Source organism: Strix uralensis, chromosome 6, assembly GCF_047716275.1.
Source record: "Strix uralensis isolate ZFMK-TIS-50842 chromosome 6, bStrUra1, whole genome shotgun sequence".
Taxonomy (NCBI): domain Eukaryota; kingdom Metazoa; phylum Chordata; class Aves; order Strigiformes; family Strigidae; genus Strix; species Strix uralensis.
Window position 1 is genome coordinate 11,038,862 of NC_133977.1, and position 17,356 is coordinate 11,056,217.

The following is a 17,356-nucleotide window of genomic DNA, read 5'->3' on the forward strand; positions in this document are numbered from 1 at the left end:
AATGACTAATAAAGATGCTTTGTGGGAGAGGAGAGTGCAAAAAACGTTGTCTTCATTTTTTGTTTTCTCCCTAAAACTACCTTGTAATACTGATTGAAATAATTATGGGGGGGGGGGGATCAAAAAAGGGAATAGTAGGCTATCTAGAGCCCCATAAGTAATGTAAAATTATTGGTGGTAATGCTTTGGAAGTTGGAAGCATAAATAGGCTGCTGCTCTTTCTGCTCTTTTTTCTTTTTTTTTTTTTTTTTTTCCCTCGGGCACCCCCCCCCCCCTTTTTAAAAGTAGTGTGATGACAGTTAAACTGCAGTGATACTAGTTTAGATGGACTTCAGTTCCTAGGATGAACACTTGTATGACTAGTCTTCACTTAGCTTATCAACAATAGCATGAGATTTACAGTATGCTGGGGTGTAGTTCATGTGGATGAGCAGCAGTTAAAACTTTTCATAATTCTGTTTATCTAGCATCTGTACAGCTGTAAATTAAGAGTACTAAGAAGTTACTAATTTATATGAACATATTAAAGTTTCATATGAAATAGTCTTGATAATTCAAATAAAATCATAGAACAATAGGTAGGTGAAGGATTTACTGCATTTATTCTGTGTTATAATAAGACCTAACATCTCATTAGATGATCATGGCATAGAAGTTAACGCGAGTGTAACATTCGTTTTCAAAAATACAGCAGCATAGCAAAGTTCTGTAATTACAACCTTTCATGTTGTATTTCAAACTGAATTAAAATCCATTATGTCACACATTTTCTTGTTCCATCCTATTGATTGAAGTTTTATGTACCAGACTAGTCCAAACTATTCTTCCTGTTCCTGAAGTGTTTCGTACAGCTGGAGTGGAAATATATTACAACAGATACTTTGCAAATTGCTACTTGTTTTGTACTTCTTTAAAAAGGAATTTAAAGGTATTATTAGAACTTAATCTTACCACTGTATAGACATGATATTGATTTATTAAATAAGCTTCTCTTATTACTGGTTTAGGTACGAGGATATAATGTAAAACACAAGTGGTAGTATTGTTATAATCTCATATGCATTTAACTATCATATGCAAATAATAATGTATGTTCTCTATAATTTGCAGGATCTGGTTTCTTTGTGCAATTTCCATAACTACGATAATTTGAGACACTTTGCAAAAAAGCTTGATCCTCGCAGAGAAGGTGGTGATCAGCGGGTAAGTTAATATGTATTTAGTGAGTACTGCTTGTAGACATCAGAAGAAATACGGAAAGTTCTTCTTTAAATGCAAAACTGCTCAATGACATGTATTGCATCAAAGCTTTCAGATAAACTAGTTAGTTTACATTATTAGTGGACACTTACCTGGGTGGACCACACTATCACAGGGTTTTGTGTGGTAGAATTTAATATTAGATTTGTAACTCCATTTCATGCAGTTCATCTCCCTTGCTAGACTAAGTATATGGTATCCAATAAAAGTTTCAAAGAGTTTTACTGTACTGGTTGCCTTTAATAAAGATTTGACCAGCTGGTGGGCTTAGCCTTTCTGTTCTGTGCTGCAATGCATGAGATGTATGTTTAGCATTTTTTCACAGTGATATCTCTGAGACCACGTGACTTGCTGAGGGTTGCACAGGCAGTGAATTCAGTGCTGTAGATGAGTGCTTGTTACTAAGGAAGCGGTATAAGCAATGTCTGGGAATGAACTGAATCCACTCCAGCTACATGTACAAAAAAGTGTGAGGGTGCTTTAGAATAAGGCGAACCTCTTTGCTTTTATTACCATTAATGTTTTAACTAAGACATGAAGATACAGTAGAATGCTTTTTAAAGTGCTTCTATTTGCATGTATACGTCTAAAATATACCCCATTTGGAACTTGGATTTTTTATAACTGGAAAAGAGAAAGTAACAGTTTATGTGAAGAGGTGAAAAACTTGAGTCTGTTAGCATTGACTGCAAGTATGGATTTTTTTCCTTCAAATACACTAATAAATAATGTATGTTGCTTGAACAACTAGCATTCCTTTGGACCAATGGACTATGAGAATCTCCAGCAAGAACTTGCTTTAAAAGAAACAGTATGGAAAAAAGTGTCACCTGAATCAAACGAGGACATCTCCAGAACCGTAGTGTATAGAATGGAAGGTCGGGGAGAGCAAAACTAAACGAATGGGTTCTAGTTTCATTAAGTTCTTCATTTTAAAAACCCTCAAGCATCTCTAGATTTAACTTCGATTTGAATATTGTTTGCCTGATGTTTCATTTATATATACGTTTTGTGTAAATTCTGTATGCTATACCAAAAAGACTGTCGAAGTTCAAGGGGTGGAAAAAAAGCACATACAAACAACAAAACCCAAAACTGTTAACTGACTTTTGTAGTTACTTAAAACACATCTACTTTAAAAAAAGAAAAAGGTAAATCTGAATGTTTTCAAAGATATACCACTTCTGTGTATATCTGTTTATTTTTGTTTATATCTGAGAATTTTAAGTAAATTAACTTTAGAGCCAAGCAAGAACTTACGATGTGTCCTCTGATCAGGGTCAGTGTGTAAAGATAGAAGAATTTTAATTAAAATATAAAGTAAAATAGTGTCAGCAAAATACAGCAAATTCATGAATCTCTAAATAATTGGATATTAAGTGGAGATAGGTTCTGAGTCATGTTATTACCATATCCTTTTTTTTTTTTAAATACAAATTTTCAAATTGGTTTGAACAGAAATGGATCCTCTGGATATGCCATGCTAGTGAAGATTATTTTTTTTTTATCAGACCTTTAATAATTATTAATGCTAACATTTAAATAAAAAGAGCAAAAATGGCTGGGGAGGGCTGGGAGGAGAGGGGGAAAGAAACCTGCCTTGATTGCAAGTTAACTAATGCAGCAGAAATATTTCTTGCCGAACTATTCTGAGTGTCTTGCTCGCTGCTCGTACTGCCAGCTGGTAGTTATGACTCAGAAGTCTGCCTTACTAATAATGCTGTGCTCCACCCTGGAGAGGAATGTAAGCAATCTTCGTTTTTAGAGTGCTAACCAACTGAGGAGTGAGCAGGAAATATATTCAGAGCAAAGCCGATAAGTAGATATTATTAAAACTGTTTACAATTAACTTATTTTTCAACTGCTAATGTGTGTGCATGTTCATATATATGATCAGAGACTTCATTTACTTAACACATGAGCAAATTTTAAAAGTTATCATTCATTGCGACTTTTTAAAATGATAGTTTGCACCTCTGTCAGCTTGCTAAGAAACAGGGTTTGCATTCTTCTACAGGCAACTGCATCTGTTCATCTGCATAATTTGATAATTTTGAGTATCTTGAGTAGGATATAGCTTGAAATGGCGTATGTAAGCTTCAAACAGACTCAGTGGGCAATGCTGGACAGAGGGCACAGACTTGCTAAATTCTTGACACTTGTAGCTATTAGATTCTTAATGATGCTAGAAATCTTAGAAAATTATTCTCTATAAAGTTTTCCCATTTATAAGCTTGCAGATATTTTGCTATATCGCACCCCCAGTACACCCCTTGCAGAGTCCTGGTTTATAAAACCGCGGAAAACTTGTCCGAGTAGTGATAAATGGTACTAGCTTGTTAAGGATTTTAGGAGACAATGACAGATAATTCCGTAGTAACTAACACCTCCACCCCTTCTCCCTGCCCCCTCCCCAATCCCTCTCCTTTTTTAGTTTATCTAAAAATCCGAAGTGCATTCATATGTAAGTTCTGCATAAGGGGAGAGTTAGGTTTTTCCTGCCCTTTTTTTGACCCATCTGGATGTTTTATGGCTTCAGGAAGATAGCATAAAGCAAAGCTGATGTTCTCTGAGAAAGCAAGCTGTTCTTAATTACTCTGTTTCAGTATTGTCAGTTTTGCATAAACATTTGAAATAAGCTCTGACTAAACCCTGAATAATCTTCATCTAGCAGCATATTGTGAAAGGATGGGCTTCCTGTCTTTGAAGCCTAGGATTAAAATGTTTAAGCAAAACAATACAGAACATCAGTTTTCAGTGAATTTGAAGTCCTGCTGGGATGAAGAGGTAAATCTGTGGTGCAGATGTCAGTCATAATTGTCAGTTATAAATTGCTGAATAACAGCTGTTTTATAATCTTATCACTGATGATAAGGTTAGGTTTGTCAATGCTTATCTTGAAAATAAAGTAAGTAAAGGCAAAGTCTTGAATTACAAAAATGTCTCAGCTGTTGAGGATTTTACTAGAAGTTAGAGACATAACAAGTATTCAGATCCTGCAAAACTACATGTCTTTACCTGAAATACCCTTAATTGCAAGAGGGAACATGACTGTGCTGCTAATGAAAAGTATTTACAGTGATGACATGTTGCTGGTTAAATTACCGATTTAATTTAAATGAAAATGTATCATGCAGGATTTGCTTGATCTAATTCTACACACATTTTCTGATTTTTAGTACTATTTGAAGCAAATTCTAAAAATGTGGTTGAAGATGGAAAATTGTTCCTTCTGAGCTTCAGCTTGAAAATAAAAATCTTCACCATATTTATGCTTGTCAGTTACATACAAAACTTGTGGTAGAAACAAGTCCTGCATGGGAAATATAAAATTAAGGAAACTACTAGATCTTTAATACGCATAATAAGAATATTTAGGGTACAGCTTACACAGTCTATACTTTAGATCTATAAATTACAGTTCTGTAATATATGCTTTTGAAGCCTGTCTCAGAATTTAAGCCAGCCTCTAGTTAGGAGAGGTCAGGAGGAGACTCCTTTGGACCAATTATTTTGTAACTTGCCTGCACTCACAGTTTCCTGTTCTGGCCTGCCATGTCTGCAGATGGCTCTTACTCGTGGCAGGGTACACAGATAGCTGGGACCATAGTTGGGTCCGCCAGGACGACTTACCCATGCCTGCATTGTGTTTGGTGAGCGGGTCTGAAAGAATGCGGTGGTAGAGGCTAGTCATTGAATGTTTGAAGTCTGCAACGGTTTTAGTGTTCACCTGTGCTACAGTAATAGCAATTCTTGATATTCAAGCATTTTAGCTGTTTGTTTGTTTTTCTTTGTCAGCATCATTAACATTTCATTAGAAATGTAAATGCTTTTTAAAATTTTATTTTAGCATTTGTGTTGTACCTTTTGGCTCAGTTGTTAAGTTACCTGTCTCGTTTTCCATTTTTCATTTGCATTGTATGTTATTTATGTATCTCGATTTCCAGCATGCTTATTTTTGTATTGTTTAATAAATTTATTTTAAGCTGATTTTTATTGTATTTTTTTTCTCTCAATGGAGAACAGATTTGTTCAAACACATTTTTGAGACTGAAGTGAGATAGTGAGCACTCCATCCAAAAGAAGATAAAGTTCTGGAAGCGTAGGTGGAATAAGCAGATTTAGTTAAACCAGTAATCGAAAACCCTCCTAAGATTTCTTAAACATTGTGTACAATAATCTGTTTTTCTCTTTGAAATATTATCTTAGAAAGTTGAAAGCAAAAATCAAAATAGCAAAACTTTCTTACCATGAATTTTCTAATAAAAATGTCATGGTGCGGTAGGATATTAATGTCACTGTGTGTTTGTGTGGTTTTGAAGATACTAATTCAGTCACTTGGAAAATATGTGGTTAATGGTATTAGTGCCAGGGTAGTAACTGTTGATCCTGCGCATTATGAAGTGAAAAATAACAGCTTGTAATAAATCACACCTAGCAAGGAAGGTGGTCCAAAACCCACATCCTTGTAGTAGCAGCAGTGGGGTCTGAACAATGGGTAGTTGAATGTGGGTTTCTGGCAAAGCACTTGCCCTTTGTCACAGGCTTACTTTTTTTTTTTCATGAAAATTTATTCGAGATACTAAATAGTAGATATATTTATAATGTGATGATTCCGAGGCAAGATTTTGTCACTAGACACGTGCCTATACTGAGGATGGCCGTAATTATTAATTTAGCTTTTCTGTGGATTGGTTTATAAACTGCAGTTACCTGTACTATGTTTTTAAAACTAGCCGTATGTTCATTGTACATAAAATATTGTACATCAAAAGAGTTTATTCTCTAAAAGCCATAAAGATGAGGAAGGGTAGAAGAGTAGTAGATACAAAGAGAAAACCACAGGTGATTTACTGTAGAATTATTTTGACTCTTACATTTTGGGTTTCATTGTGCATTTATGTCAAAAGACCAGTGGGTGGGTAGATGAATAAAAAGGCAATGGAGTCAGAAGGGGGGTGGGGGGGGTGGGAGGGGGGGATACAGTGTGTTGTTACTTCATTGTTCTTATTTCTCTGCATCTTGATACATACATGTCATTGATGCACAGCAGTTAGCTGTGAGCAAAGTAGTTAATGATGAGCTTAATAATTTATATATAACATGAGCTAAATTTATATATAATGTTTTAGTATTCTAAACATTGTAGAATTTTACTATTTTATTTTTTTAATTTTGTTTAAATATTTCTGTAATTCTCTGTTGGAAGTTCAGAAGCAGTTATTCCAGTGAAAGAATAGACTTTTTTCAGTGGAGTTCTTACTGGGATGACTAAATACACCTAATAATTTATCTTCAGTGCAGAGTCTCTTTGAGGAATTTGAATGTCACAGATGTCCGTAGGTGTTGCAGGGATGGCAAGAGGCTTTAAATCGGGCAGAAATCTAACTAAAGCTTAACTATTTTTTTTATCATGCTAGTATCTTGTCTGTTCCACACTTTTTATCCAGTCTAGAAAACATGTGACTAAGTAGTGTGTGTAATGACATGCTGTTAAAAGATGGGTTATGAACAGCCCCATTTTCTTTTGGGAATTTATATCCTGGTATGTGGAATAGTTTGTTGCAGTCTAAATTATTAAACTACCTACTTTGAATCAAGTGTAGTTTCCAATTTAGCATTTGCTCCTCCTAGAGAATATTGTGTGCAAAGTAGAAATGCCCTTTACCTTTTGGTTTTCGTGCAAGTAGAAGTTAATTTTATTATTGATGTCTAATACTGCTTTATGCAGACTTTTGATACCACTTGAACACTTAGCATTTAAAAGTTTTTGCAAGACTGAAGAGTGGTACAGCTCTGCACGTAGTTCAGTTACTTCTGAAAATGCACAATTATTTCTTCTCTGCATAGCAGGCCTTAAATAATGGTTACATCTGAAGCTGCAGCTCAACTAAAGACCTACAATAGAGTTTGGGCTGGCAGAAGTGTGGTGGTCTCAAGTTTGTTGGTTTGGGTTTTGTTGTGGGTTTTTGTTTTTGTTTTTTTTTCATCAGTTTAGGTAGTTTTAAACAGAACTTAATTTAGGTAATGGAGCTGACGTGGATGCATGACCTAGAGTAAGGCCATTAGAGTTAACTGGACCATGCAGATTTTTAAAAAGGAAAAGACAGACATGTTTACACGTTGGGAGAATAATAGCCACTTTTATACCTCAGCACTAAGGCTGGTGAGGAAACAGGGTTGAAGGAAGGACAAGGGGAAAAGGAGAGAATTCCAGAATGCTTTTCTACCCTCAAAAATGTTCCAGTCAGCCCTACTTTCATGTATTTCATTTATGCAGTAGGCGTGCGGGGGAGCATTATCTGTTGTAAGGTAATGCTTCCTGTTTTAGCTGCTGCTCTGCTGTGACTTTGACCTGGCTGACACATAGCTGGTGCCTTCTGTAGTGTCATCCGCATACTTTCCTGATAGCAGTTATGCTTGCAGAAGGCAAAAGCTTTCTTCTGCATATCTTCTTTCCAGATTTCTGACCCCTTTATCTGATCAGTTACAGCAGATATTCTTCAGTTAAGTAGCACTAGTATTTTGTAAATTATGGGCAGTTGGAGGTGCTTCTTCTGTTGGAGATCAGTGTACATTAATGTCATTGTTATTTGGTCGGATTTTGAATAAAGTTTGATTTCCCCCTTGCCCCATATTTGCGTTTCTGTTAATCTGTTTGGCATCATGGTTTTTCAGTGAAATTGCTTGGATTTGATTCTTATTTTTACATTGTTAAATAGTCTGAAAAGTTGAAGTAAATGTTTTGATAATACAGTCAACAAATATCTGTTGTTTTCTTTGGAAGGTTCTTTAATAGCTAAGTGCTATTGTTAAGTAGGCTTTTCACTTGAGTTGCCAAGCAGTTGGTTTACAGAATTTGAAGTATGCTTGTGTTATTACAAAACTCTTGTGCACGCTGTAAATTGGGAATTTATCTTCATACTGTATCTTCTCTTAGGTCAGTTTTACTTAGCTGGATCATCATAACCCATTTGTATGAAGTGGAGGAGATTCTAGTGACTGTAAGCGACCTAAGAATGAAACCATAAGGTCGTAGAGCTTGGCAGGGATCTCTGGAGATCATCTAGTCCAACCTCCTGCTCCAGGCAGGATCTGACATTAGTTAGATCATGTTGCTCAGGGACTTCACTGGCCAAGTGTTGGAAAGTTCCAAGGACGGAGTTTCTGTAATCTCCCTGGGTAACCTGTCTCTGTGCTTTTCCACTTCCATCGAAGTACTTTTTCCTAACCTCCAGTTGAAATTTTCCCTTTGTGCAGCTTGTGATGGTGACTCCCGTCTTTTCACTGTGCATGATGAGCTTACTGACATGTGGAAGTCTGTTGGGTATTATGGAGTCCTAGAAGTGGCATAGGTAAAAATGACTTTTGGTCAGCGATAACTACCATTTTTACCTCCTGTTGTATTTTCCTACCAGATCCTAAATAATTTTTTTCATTATATCATTGAAAAGGTGATTTAAGGATTTGAAAATGTCATATTCTCTTTATTTTGCTATTAAAGCATAACAGGCTAAATGTAAAAGTGGAAGTATGTTATTTGCTGAGGGACAGCATGTTACTATTAGGACCCCTTGTGATCAGAGTGCTTATTATCAAAACAATGAACTTGAGAACACAAGTGGAGTGATAGGAAGAGATAATGTTGCTTGCTTCCTGTTGATGTCACTCACTAATCCAGCTTTTTCCTTGAGGCGCGCAACTTTATTGTTTGTCCAGGAATTACTAATTCGATATCAGTTGTTTCAGACTGGTAGACCTGGTTTTGATTGTATGTGTAGCTTTGGCTTTCTGTATGGGAAGTGCATTTCATGCTTCTTTTAAAGGACTTGTCATTTAAACTTCTCCAACCTGTAAATGTTGCAAGACAACTAATTAAAATGTAGTCTTGGTCTGAGAATAAACTGTTCTGATTAACGTGTTTTAAAAAAACCCACCCATGCTGTTGCAGAAACAGATTAAGAGTTACGGTTAAGGACGTGAAGAAGCAGGCTAAAACAGCTGGGTATGTTTTGACCCATATACCAAAGACTGATGGGGAAATAATAAGACAGTTCCCAGGGTTTAGAGATAAAACCATGGAGGTGGAAGATGTGTTTAAGCTAATAAATATTTCCCATGCAAGAAAAGCAGGTACTGAATAAATAGTCTAATCATTAGAAGAAGGTTTCTAGAAACTTGTTCCCAATAGTTTAGAAACAACACGTCCAAGAAGAGTAGAGTGCAAACTTCTGGTAATATTTCCCCTATCCTGCTTTCAGCCTGTAGGGTGTAATCAGTCTCTTGCTAGTAAAGTTTCAGTAATTATCTTTTGAGAACATCTTCCTTTATTTCGGGAATAATTCCAGATCCGAATCCTGTAGTGAAGAGTAAACTGTCGTCCATGAATTGGAAAGTACCTACAGCCTGGAAAGTGGGAGTATTATTCTACTGGGTTGTGTGGATATCAGTCGTAGTCAATAGGTCCTTGAAAAGGCAGACATTCTTTTGTCCTGTCTGCTTAATACAGCTAGCATCACTAAAGCACCCATCAGCATTCTGCTTTATTCATGTGTCCATCGTTGATCCCAGTCCTTTGGTCCCAAATCTTGCAGTGTTAGTAATGTCTGTATCCACTACTTTGAAGGCGCTTTTTTTTTTTTTCTTTCCTGGCATCCAGAGACAGCTGGTCAGTGTTCATTCCCCTTATTAAGGTTTCTGTATATATTCTGTATGTTTTCTCTCGCAGAAGTGTTTGCAGGGGTTGGCCTATGAAACGACTGAACAGGAACTACCAAAGTCTGTGTCATGAGATGATGATGACCCTGATTCCTGTAACAGTTTACTGCAAGAATTATTATTTTACCATTGTGGAATTTGCAGTCATAATTTACTGCCAAAACATTATTTCATTGCTGATAAGAAATGCTGAAAAAGCTTGACAGCAAAGTTAAAGCCTTTGAGAGGGTAATTTTTTTTTTTCCCACGTAACTTTGATGCTTTGGACATGGCAGCAAGATTCAAGTATTTCCATCCAAACTACTGATGGCAAATGCCTGTCACCTAAAACTGAAAGTGTGCCTGGTCATTTTCTGGTTTGAAGGGTGAAAGTCTTTAAGCTGTAAATGTTTCACTTGATCTGGAAAACTTTTTGTTGAAATAATTTGTCTACCTACTATTTCTTTGACATACTGTTCATGGCAAACAATACAGCAGTAACATCTTTTGTCGTCAGGACAGGAGCCAGGTCAGGCTTTTCTGTTGCTCCCTCTTGTTAAGTCATGGTTCTCTGGAACTGCCTGATTCACTATAGTTATTCTAACTTGTTTTTTCTTATTAGGTCTTCAAAAAATTTTGCTTGTTGGCACGATTTATGAGTTTATGGATGTCCATGAAAGATTGTGTTTTGTTTTGTTTTTTTTTTTAAAAAGTATGTGGAATCAGTCAACATTAGGTCTTAAGTCTAGTGAAAGATGATTAAATTTTTACTTGATATTTTGTGAGTTTTGTCAGTGATATGCTTAATTCTGTTGTCTCCAAAAGTGAAATGTGTGTTAATTTCTTGATACTAGAAGAAATCAGAAACAGCAGGTGGTATCAAGCATAACCATGCTCATTGTAATCTAGTCAAGGCAGTTTTGGTACTCAAGTTTCTCTCCTCTTCACAGTATTTGTACTTTTTGAAATCAATGTAATCATCCCCAAAACAAAGGTCATGGGTACAAAACACTTGAGATTAGCTACTCTTTACCAGACTTGTCTATTTGTTCAAGCACACAGGTGCACAGGGAGGGAAGCTCTCTAGTCACTACATCATCATCTAAGCTCTGGTGAAGCTTCAGCATTAGCTTCCTGTGTTGAAAAACTAAGATCATCTGTGAGTTGTTCAAGGGTATCCGTGACAGAGCAATATTGGCTGTGTCCATCCTAGTATCTGTTCTTAATATTGTGTGCAATAGTTGTGTATAAGGGAAGGGAGTCTTGAGGCCTATTTGCAGGAATTGTCTTCCAACGAGGGAGGTTTCTGTTCCTGGGATCTTGTAATCTAATACTGAAGGAGTCAAGGGCTCTGAATCTTGAGGTCTGACTTGTGTGGGGTTTTTTTCTGTGTACCCCTTGAACAGTTTCATCTTTAATGGTGCTTTTATCTGCTAGAAAGAGGAAAGACAAAACCAGTCATGCACTGCTCTTCACACAACATTTCCTGCTGTCATGCTGAGTACCTCCTGCCCCTAATGATGGTACAAGGAAGGAGAAACTGCCCCATCCGTGCATCCTGGATGTTCTTACGATACTATGTAATATTTTCTAGTAAAAATTAGTTTGAATACCCCAATTCTTGGGGGAGAGGCTTGTAGGCAAGGATTCAACTAAACTTTGGTTTTCATGACCCACTCTCCACCTATGGAGCTCAAGTTCTGGAGTCAGTATTGGTGAAGGATTGATTCTTCTGCCTCTGTTGGGGCAGGCAGTGGTGGGAGTGTGGGAGTTGAGAAACATGACTGGCCAAAACAGCCTTGGCTCACCCCATGGGGTTTGCACATCTCAGGAGTGGAATAGATGGGCATGGTCTTTCTGAAATAATCTCAGTTACTGAAGGTAAGTAGATGTTTCACTTAATGTAGTAAACACTTTTTTTATTATTTAACTCTTAATTTTAATTAAGTAGTCTTGTCTGTAATTTAAACACAATCAGTTTACTAATGCTTTAGAATTAATCAATAGCCAGAAATGTAAATAATGTCACTGGAACTTCATAGTGTTTGTTTTTATGAAATAGGGTCTCTGCTGCTGTAGCTTGCCATCTTCAAGGACAGTTCAACCAGTGCTGTTGTAACTGTGTGTCAGGCACTTGAGCAAAACCAAACATAATAAGAAGTGAACTGTTACTTATGGATTCACATACTATACTGGAAATATATAGTCATTTAAATTTCATTTAGAAGATAGTAAATCTTATTTATCATTTAAAAATTAGAAGAATTAAATCTCTGAGCATACATGGCTGAATTAGTTGTACAACTGAGCTCAGTCTGATCTATGACTCTTGCTTTTTTCCATATGAGTTAAAGGATATTTTCTTGATTCCCTGAAGAACTTGCATCTCCTTCCTCTTAGTATTTCAGATAAATTAGCTTTTTCACAGGTAGAGGGATGTTGTTTTGAGGAATACCAGTGAGACAGACTCTTTCCAGAAATTTGTGTTTACTTGATGGACATCTTATGATCAAGAGGTTAGTGTTGGAAGAGGTGAATTCTGGTTTAGTCTGTCTTTCATGGTTCCAGATGTGATTGGAAAAAAAAAGTACCTTCTGCTCCTGATTAGTGCTTCCTGTGTCCTTGTTAGGCTTTCAAAATTTTATGCAAAACAGTATGGTGAAAGTCCAGAAAAGATGGATGAACAAGTTATGGTATAGTGCTAGTTTGTAGCAGCTACATGCTTTTAAATACCTAGATTAATTTTAAGTATTCTAACGAAAAAAGGACTTCAGGCAGAGATGGGCAAAAAAAGTCAGTTTACTATAAAATGTGGTATTGATACTCTAATTATTTGCAATTTTGGGTGGCATAATCTAGTACTTTAGACTTTTTGACCTGTCTTTAAAAGGTTTGAATCTGAAGGAAATATGAATGGTAGAAATCCATTCGAAACTGGTAGATGAGTAGGGGGGGAGGGAGAGAGGGAAACCTGCTCAGCCTTTCACCTCCAGAGCTTTTTCTTTTGTGACTTCAGCCTGTATGTTTTCCAGTAAAGGAGATTGACAGTTGTCTTAGGTTGAAGGAAGGGGTTTATGATTTTTTTTTTTTTTTTGTTTAATGGTGTCAAGAGAAATCTTCAATGTATATATTTGGTTTCATTAAATGTTTCTTATATTCAGCTACATGGCTCAGTTTCAGTGACAATTACTAAGGTTGAGCTACTGGTACAAGCTTGTTTGCATGTTAGTGCTCCTGTGTCTGAATTGAACCTAGTCAAAACTCCTTGCTGTGTTTTCAGATTTTAAATAGACACTTTATAGGGCCACAGAATTTATTTTTGTCAGTATGTATCAGCGAATTCAAAAATGAGGGAATCAGAAGAAAATGACCAGCTTAATTCTAAAAGGTTGAGTTTGGATTTGAAACAATTTTAAAAGTTGAATTGAAATAAGACATCTAAAATCATACTAGGGTTTTGTCTGGCTTGATACATGATATAAAAAAAAAATATTTTAAGGATCACAGAATTTTTCCGCTGAATTGATCCGTTCGTTAGCGAACTGTAACACCTGTCTCATAACTTTTCCCACCTTTTTTTTGCTCTGTCCGAAGTGCAGTCTGATGCTGAGGGGAGAGGCAGTAGCTGCAGTGTTAGCCCTTTCGGGGGCTGCCCTGGAAATTCCCTCATAGCTGCTGACTGCTACCTGAGCAGCTGTTCATTTCCCACAGCCTCCCTAGCTGCTCTTAGCAGCTGCCGGCTGCTGCCATCCTGAGCTGTAGTTAGATCAGTAACTTAAAGGTGAAAAAAAACCTTTTAACTTACGAAATTATCCAGCACGTTTGTATCATTTTTCATAAAGTATAAATTCACGAAAAAGCGTTATTGCCTAAAATAATGCATTCCTTGTGTTTGTGTGTAATCAGCTCAACTATCCAGATGTGGTAATGGTCTGTATGTAGGTTACAGAGCCCTGGAACAGGTCTTTGTTGTGGTCATAAATGCAATTAGCTTGTGTGAGTGATTCCAGTCTGAAGGCTGTTAGTGCTGTATTGCCATCTGACATGGCCAAGGGGAGACTGAGCAGCTCTCTGTGAACCTGGGTAAATAACTAACTGGCTTGCTGGCTTGCCTGAGGTTTTTGCAGCTATAGCAGTACAGTTGGTTTAAAGCTGCCTTGGGTATGTATACATGAAAATACAGCCTCTTGTGTGGCTGCAGTCTAGACCTAACTCATGGGAGAAGCAGCTTTCAGTATATACACGAATTGTGTTTGAACATGGCTGCTGAAAACTGTAAGGCAGTTACTGAGGAGTAAATAAGTGTTTTATGAGTCTTAGTTTTCTACCAACAGCACGAGCTATGTGAATAATTGCTGTGTAAGCAGCATTTCAAGTTAATCGCACCAGGGAGACTCCAAAAATAAACTCCATGGTAGCAGCTTTGAAAGTTACTGTTGCAGCTTTGACTCCAAAAATAAATGCTTCACCCACAGCTCGTAAAACTAAAGGAGCTGGGTATCATCCTCTGTCCCGAGCTGTAAAGAGGAGCTTGCACCATCTAGAGGAAAAGAAATGATAGTTGATGTGTTCAAAAATGGACTGGAAAAAAAAAAAAGACAAAATCTCGTTTCCTGTGTTAGTTTCAAAACACGGAAGAGTAAGTAATTGCAGACTTTAGAGTTATTTTTGCACTTTCTTCAAATTACATGAGGAGACAAGAATCAGTTGTACAGAAAATAGGGTAAAGAGGTGGGGGAAAAAGTCCTGAAGAAGACATGAAGGTTTTATGGAACAGCTAGCCTTGTTTGTATTTTTAAATATTTCTGTATGTCATTAATGTGTGTAAGTGTATGCATTAATTTATTCACATATCCTCTAATTATTTGTAGTATAATGGGAACAAAGATGTTCCCAGGGAATTCTAACTTTATAAACTTCTTGTGAGACTTGTGTCATTCAAAGTTGGGGCAGGAGGCTCTGTTGGAGGCAGTTGGTGTTAGGTTGCTGTAGGGTGTGGTCTGTTGCTCACTCTTACTCAAACTGAAAGACTTATTCTTGAATGCTCCAGAAAATCATTGAGAGAAATTATCTTAATGTAACTGTTAGTTTTCTGTAGAATAAGGTAATGTTGTGGATTAATCCAGAAGCTGCTTAGAGTGCCTTTGTGGACTTGTCCATCCCTAGAAATACTTGGGGACAGAACCTCCCCAGGCGAGCTCAGAGACCACATCAGAGCCAGCCCTCGCCTGGGTGGCACCTAAACTAGTCTGGGATTTGGTAAATAAAGCACAGTGCTTAAGTTTGGGGCTTGTATCCTGGCAGGCTGATGTTCACACCTCGGCTGCGAAATGGAGGTGATGCTTAGCCGTGCTTGGAGATCTCTGCGTGAGAGGTGTTACACCTGTGCTTCTCCAGCACTGGCACTCATCTAAATACCAGTTTCAGTCCTTCAAACACTCTGGATGTTACAGAGATCTGTCTGTGCTGGACTGAAAACTAGCAGTTTTAGAAGGTGTAAGAAACTTCATTGGGAGGACATTGTAATACTTAAGTGCTTTTGACAAACCCATATTGTTTTGGTTGGATGTTTGGTTACGGTTTAATCTTAGTTTTTACTTTTAAAAGTAACTGTTTTACTTACCCTTAGGTAATAACTTTCACTTCATTTCATGGGAAACAAAACAGATGCTCAGTTGCAAAGATACCGACTTTTGATTGAGATTTCTTTCCCTACAAACTACAGCTTACCTTTGTATCGAGGAATGGTATTTTAAAGGAAAACTGACTGTCCCTCTTAGACTTGGAACAATGATTATTTTTTTCCCAACACTAGTTTTGTCAGCGGACCCTGGAGAGCAGATTCCAGTTTATTGCAAATCAATTGTGAATACAAAAATGGTCAATTTCTAACACAAGTGGTCCTGTCCAGTGTCTGAACATAGACATGCATTCCTCCCTTGAGATTCATCCCGGGTTTATTTTTGCCTTTGTAGGGACTACTTGCATTCTAGGTTTAATTTCAAAGTTGAAGCTTCAAAATTAATTTTGAGCAGGTTTGGATGTTTTGTTTTGTTTTTCAGTTTTATTTTGAAACCTTATACGCAGGGAGAAAGTCATCTATAGGCAATGCTTCAGTATGGTTGAATTACAAGTTCGCCGTGTAACAACTGGATGACTAAATTGTTTAATTTGTGCTCTAGATGTATTACTCCTTGTTTTTATAGGTCACTACTGCTGTTTCATAATTTATATTGGCGTCTTAGATTTCAGGAATTTTTTTCCATTGATAAAATAAGCATCTAAAAATCTGCAGTTTTTCCAAAGAGCAGGAGGAATGATTGCTTTTTGCTACGTACTCAGATGACTCTCATCAGGGGATCAGCTTTAGGAAAAGTAACAGAACACTGTAACTGTGCAGTTGAACTTCTGTTGATTTTGGAGCTTTTATTACTTTGTGCAGTCCCTCTAGGCTCATGTAAACTCATTGCTACTGCCTTATTTGTCCATACTTGGTCATTTGCAAAGGTCAGGAGAATAGGAAGAGTTTATAGTAGTCGGTCTCTTTTCAGTATGAAATGTTAATCCCCGTTCACTAGACAATCACCTTAGACAGCTTAAAGATCTATTTTTTGCGTTTCAGAGTTAATCCAGCACTGAGCTGTGCTGTTGGCAGTGGGCGTGGGAGCTCGGCACGCGGGGCCGCGGCTGCGCTGAGCCTTTCAGCACGGGCCTTTCGGGGCGTGCGGCGGCGTCTCTCGGCAAGCGGGGCCTTCGCTCGTGTGTCCGGCGTGTCGGTGTGACCCAGCTGCCAAGCAGGGGCGGCCTTCGACAGGGCGAGGAGGGAGCCCAGGCTGCGTCAGAGAAATTACTGAGCGCTTTGCACTCTCGTCTTTCTCCTGGTTGTAACAATGTGTTGCCAGGGTCTGTGGTTTTGAAATAACATCTGTTAGACTTTTCATATAAATGGGGAAATTGTGCCATGCCATCCTCAGTTGTTGGTGCAGGTGCCAAAGGAGGATGGCCAAGGTATCATAAATGCAGATTGACTGTGCTGCAGCGTTGGTAGGTTTTAGTGGTGTGGAGAACTGCACCTCAGAGTCACTTCCAGACAAGTCCATCTAATTTCTGTGGTGCATTCTGCACTGGTGAAGAGCTGCAGAGCTTTATTCCCATTTCAGAGCAGCTCTCCTACAGCTGGGAATGTTTGTCAGGAGACCCACCGGGGTATCGTGCACCAAGAGTCTTGCTTATCTGGGACCTGCTCTGAGATCCCAGTGTATCAGGAGCTGGGCCCAGTATGACTGTTGCTCGTCATTAGGGAAGTCCTGAGCTGCAAGACCTGAAGTTCATATCCCGATTTATCTCCACGCCTCAGTGCTGTGTGGGGGAACGTTTAAAACTTTGTTCTTCAAGCCCC

General features: G+C 37.8%; 1 protein-coding gene across 3 annotated transcripts in view; it reads left to right on the plus strand.

The window, feature by feature from the left end:
- GLS (glutaminase) overlaps positions 1-17,356 on the plus strand; it is a 67,946-nt gene that overhangs the window by 39,463 nt on the left and 11,127 nt on the right. For 2 of the 3 annotated variants that reach the window (XM_074872726.1, XM_074872728.1), the window contains exon 14: positions 1,111-1,203. In XM_074872726.1, the coding sequence (XP_074728827.1) occupies positions 1,111-1,203 (93 nt within the window). Of the gene's footprint in view, positions 1-1,110; positions 1,204-2,011; positions 5,251-17,356 lie in introns of those variants that run through there. The other variant, XM_074872727.1, reaches the window with a different exon arrangement.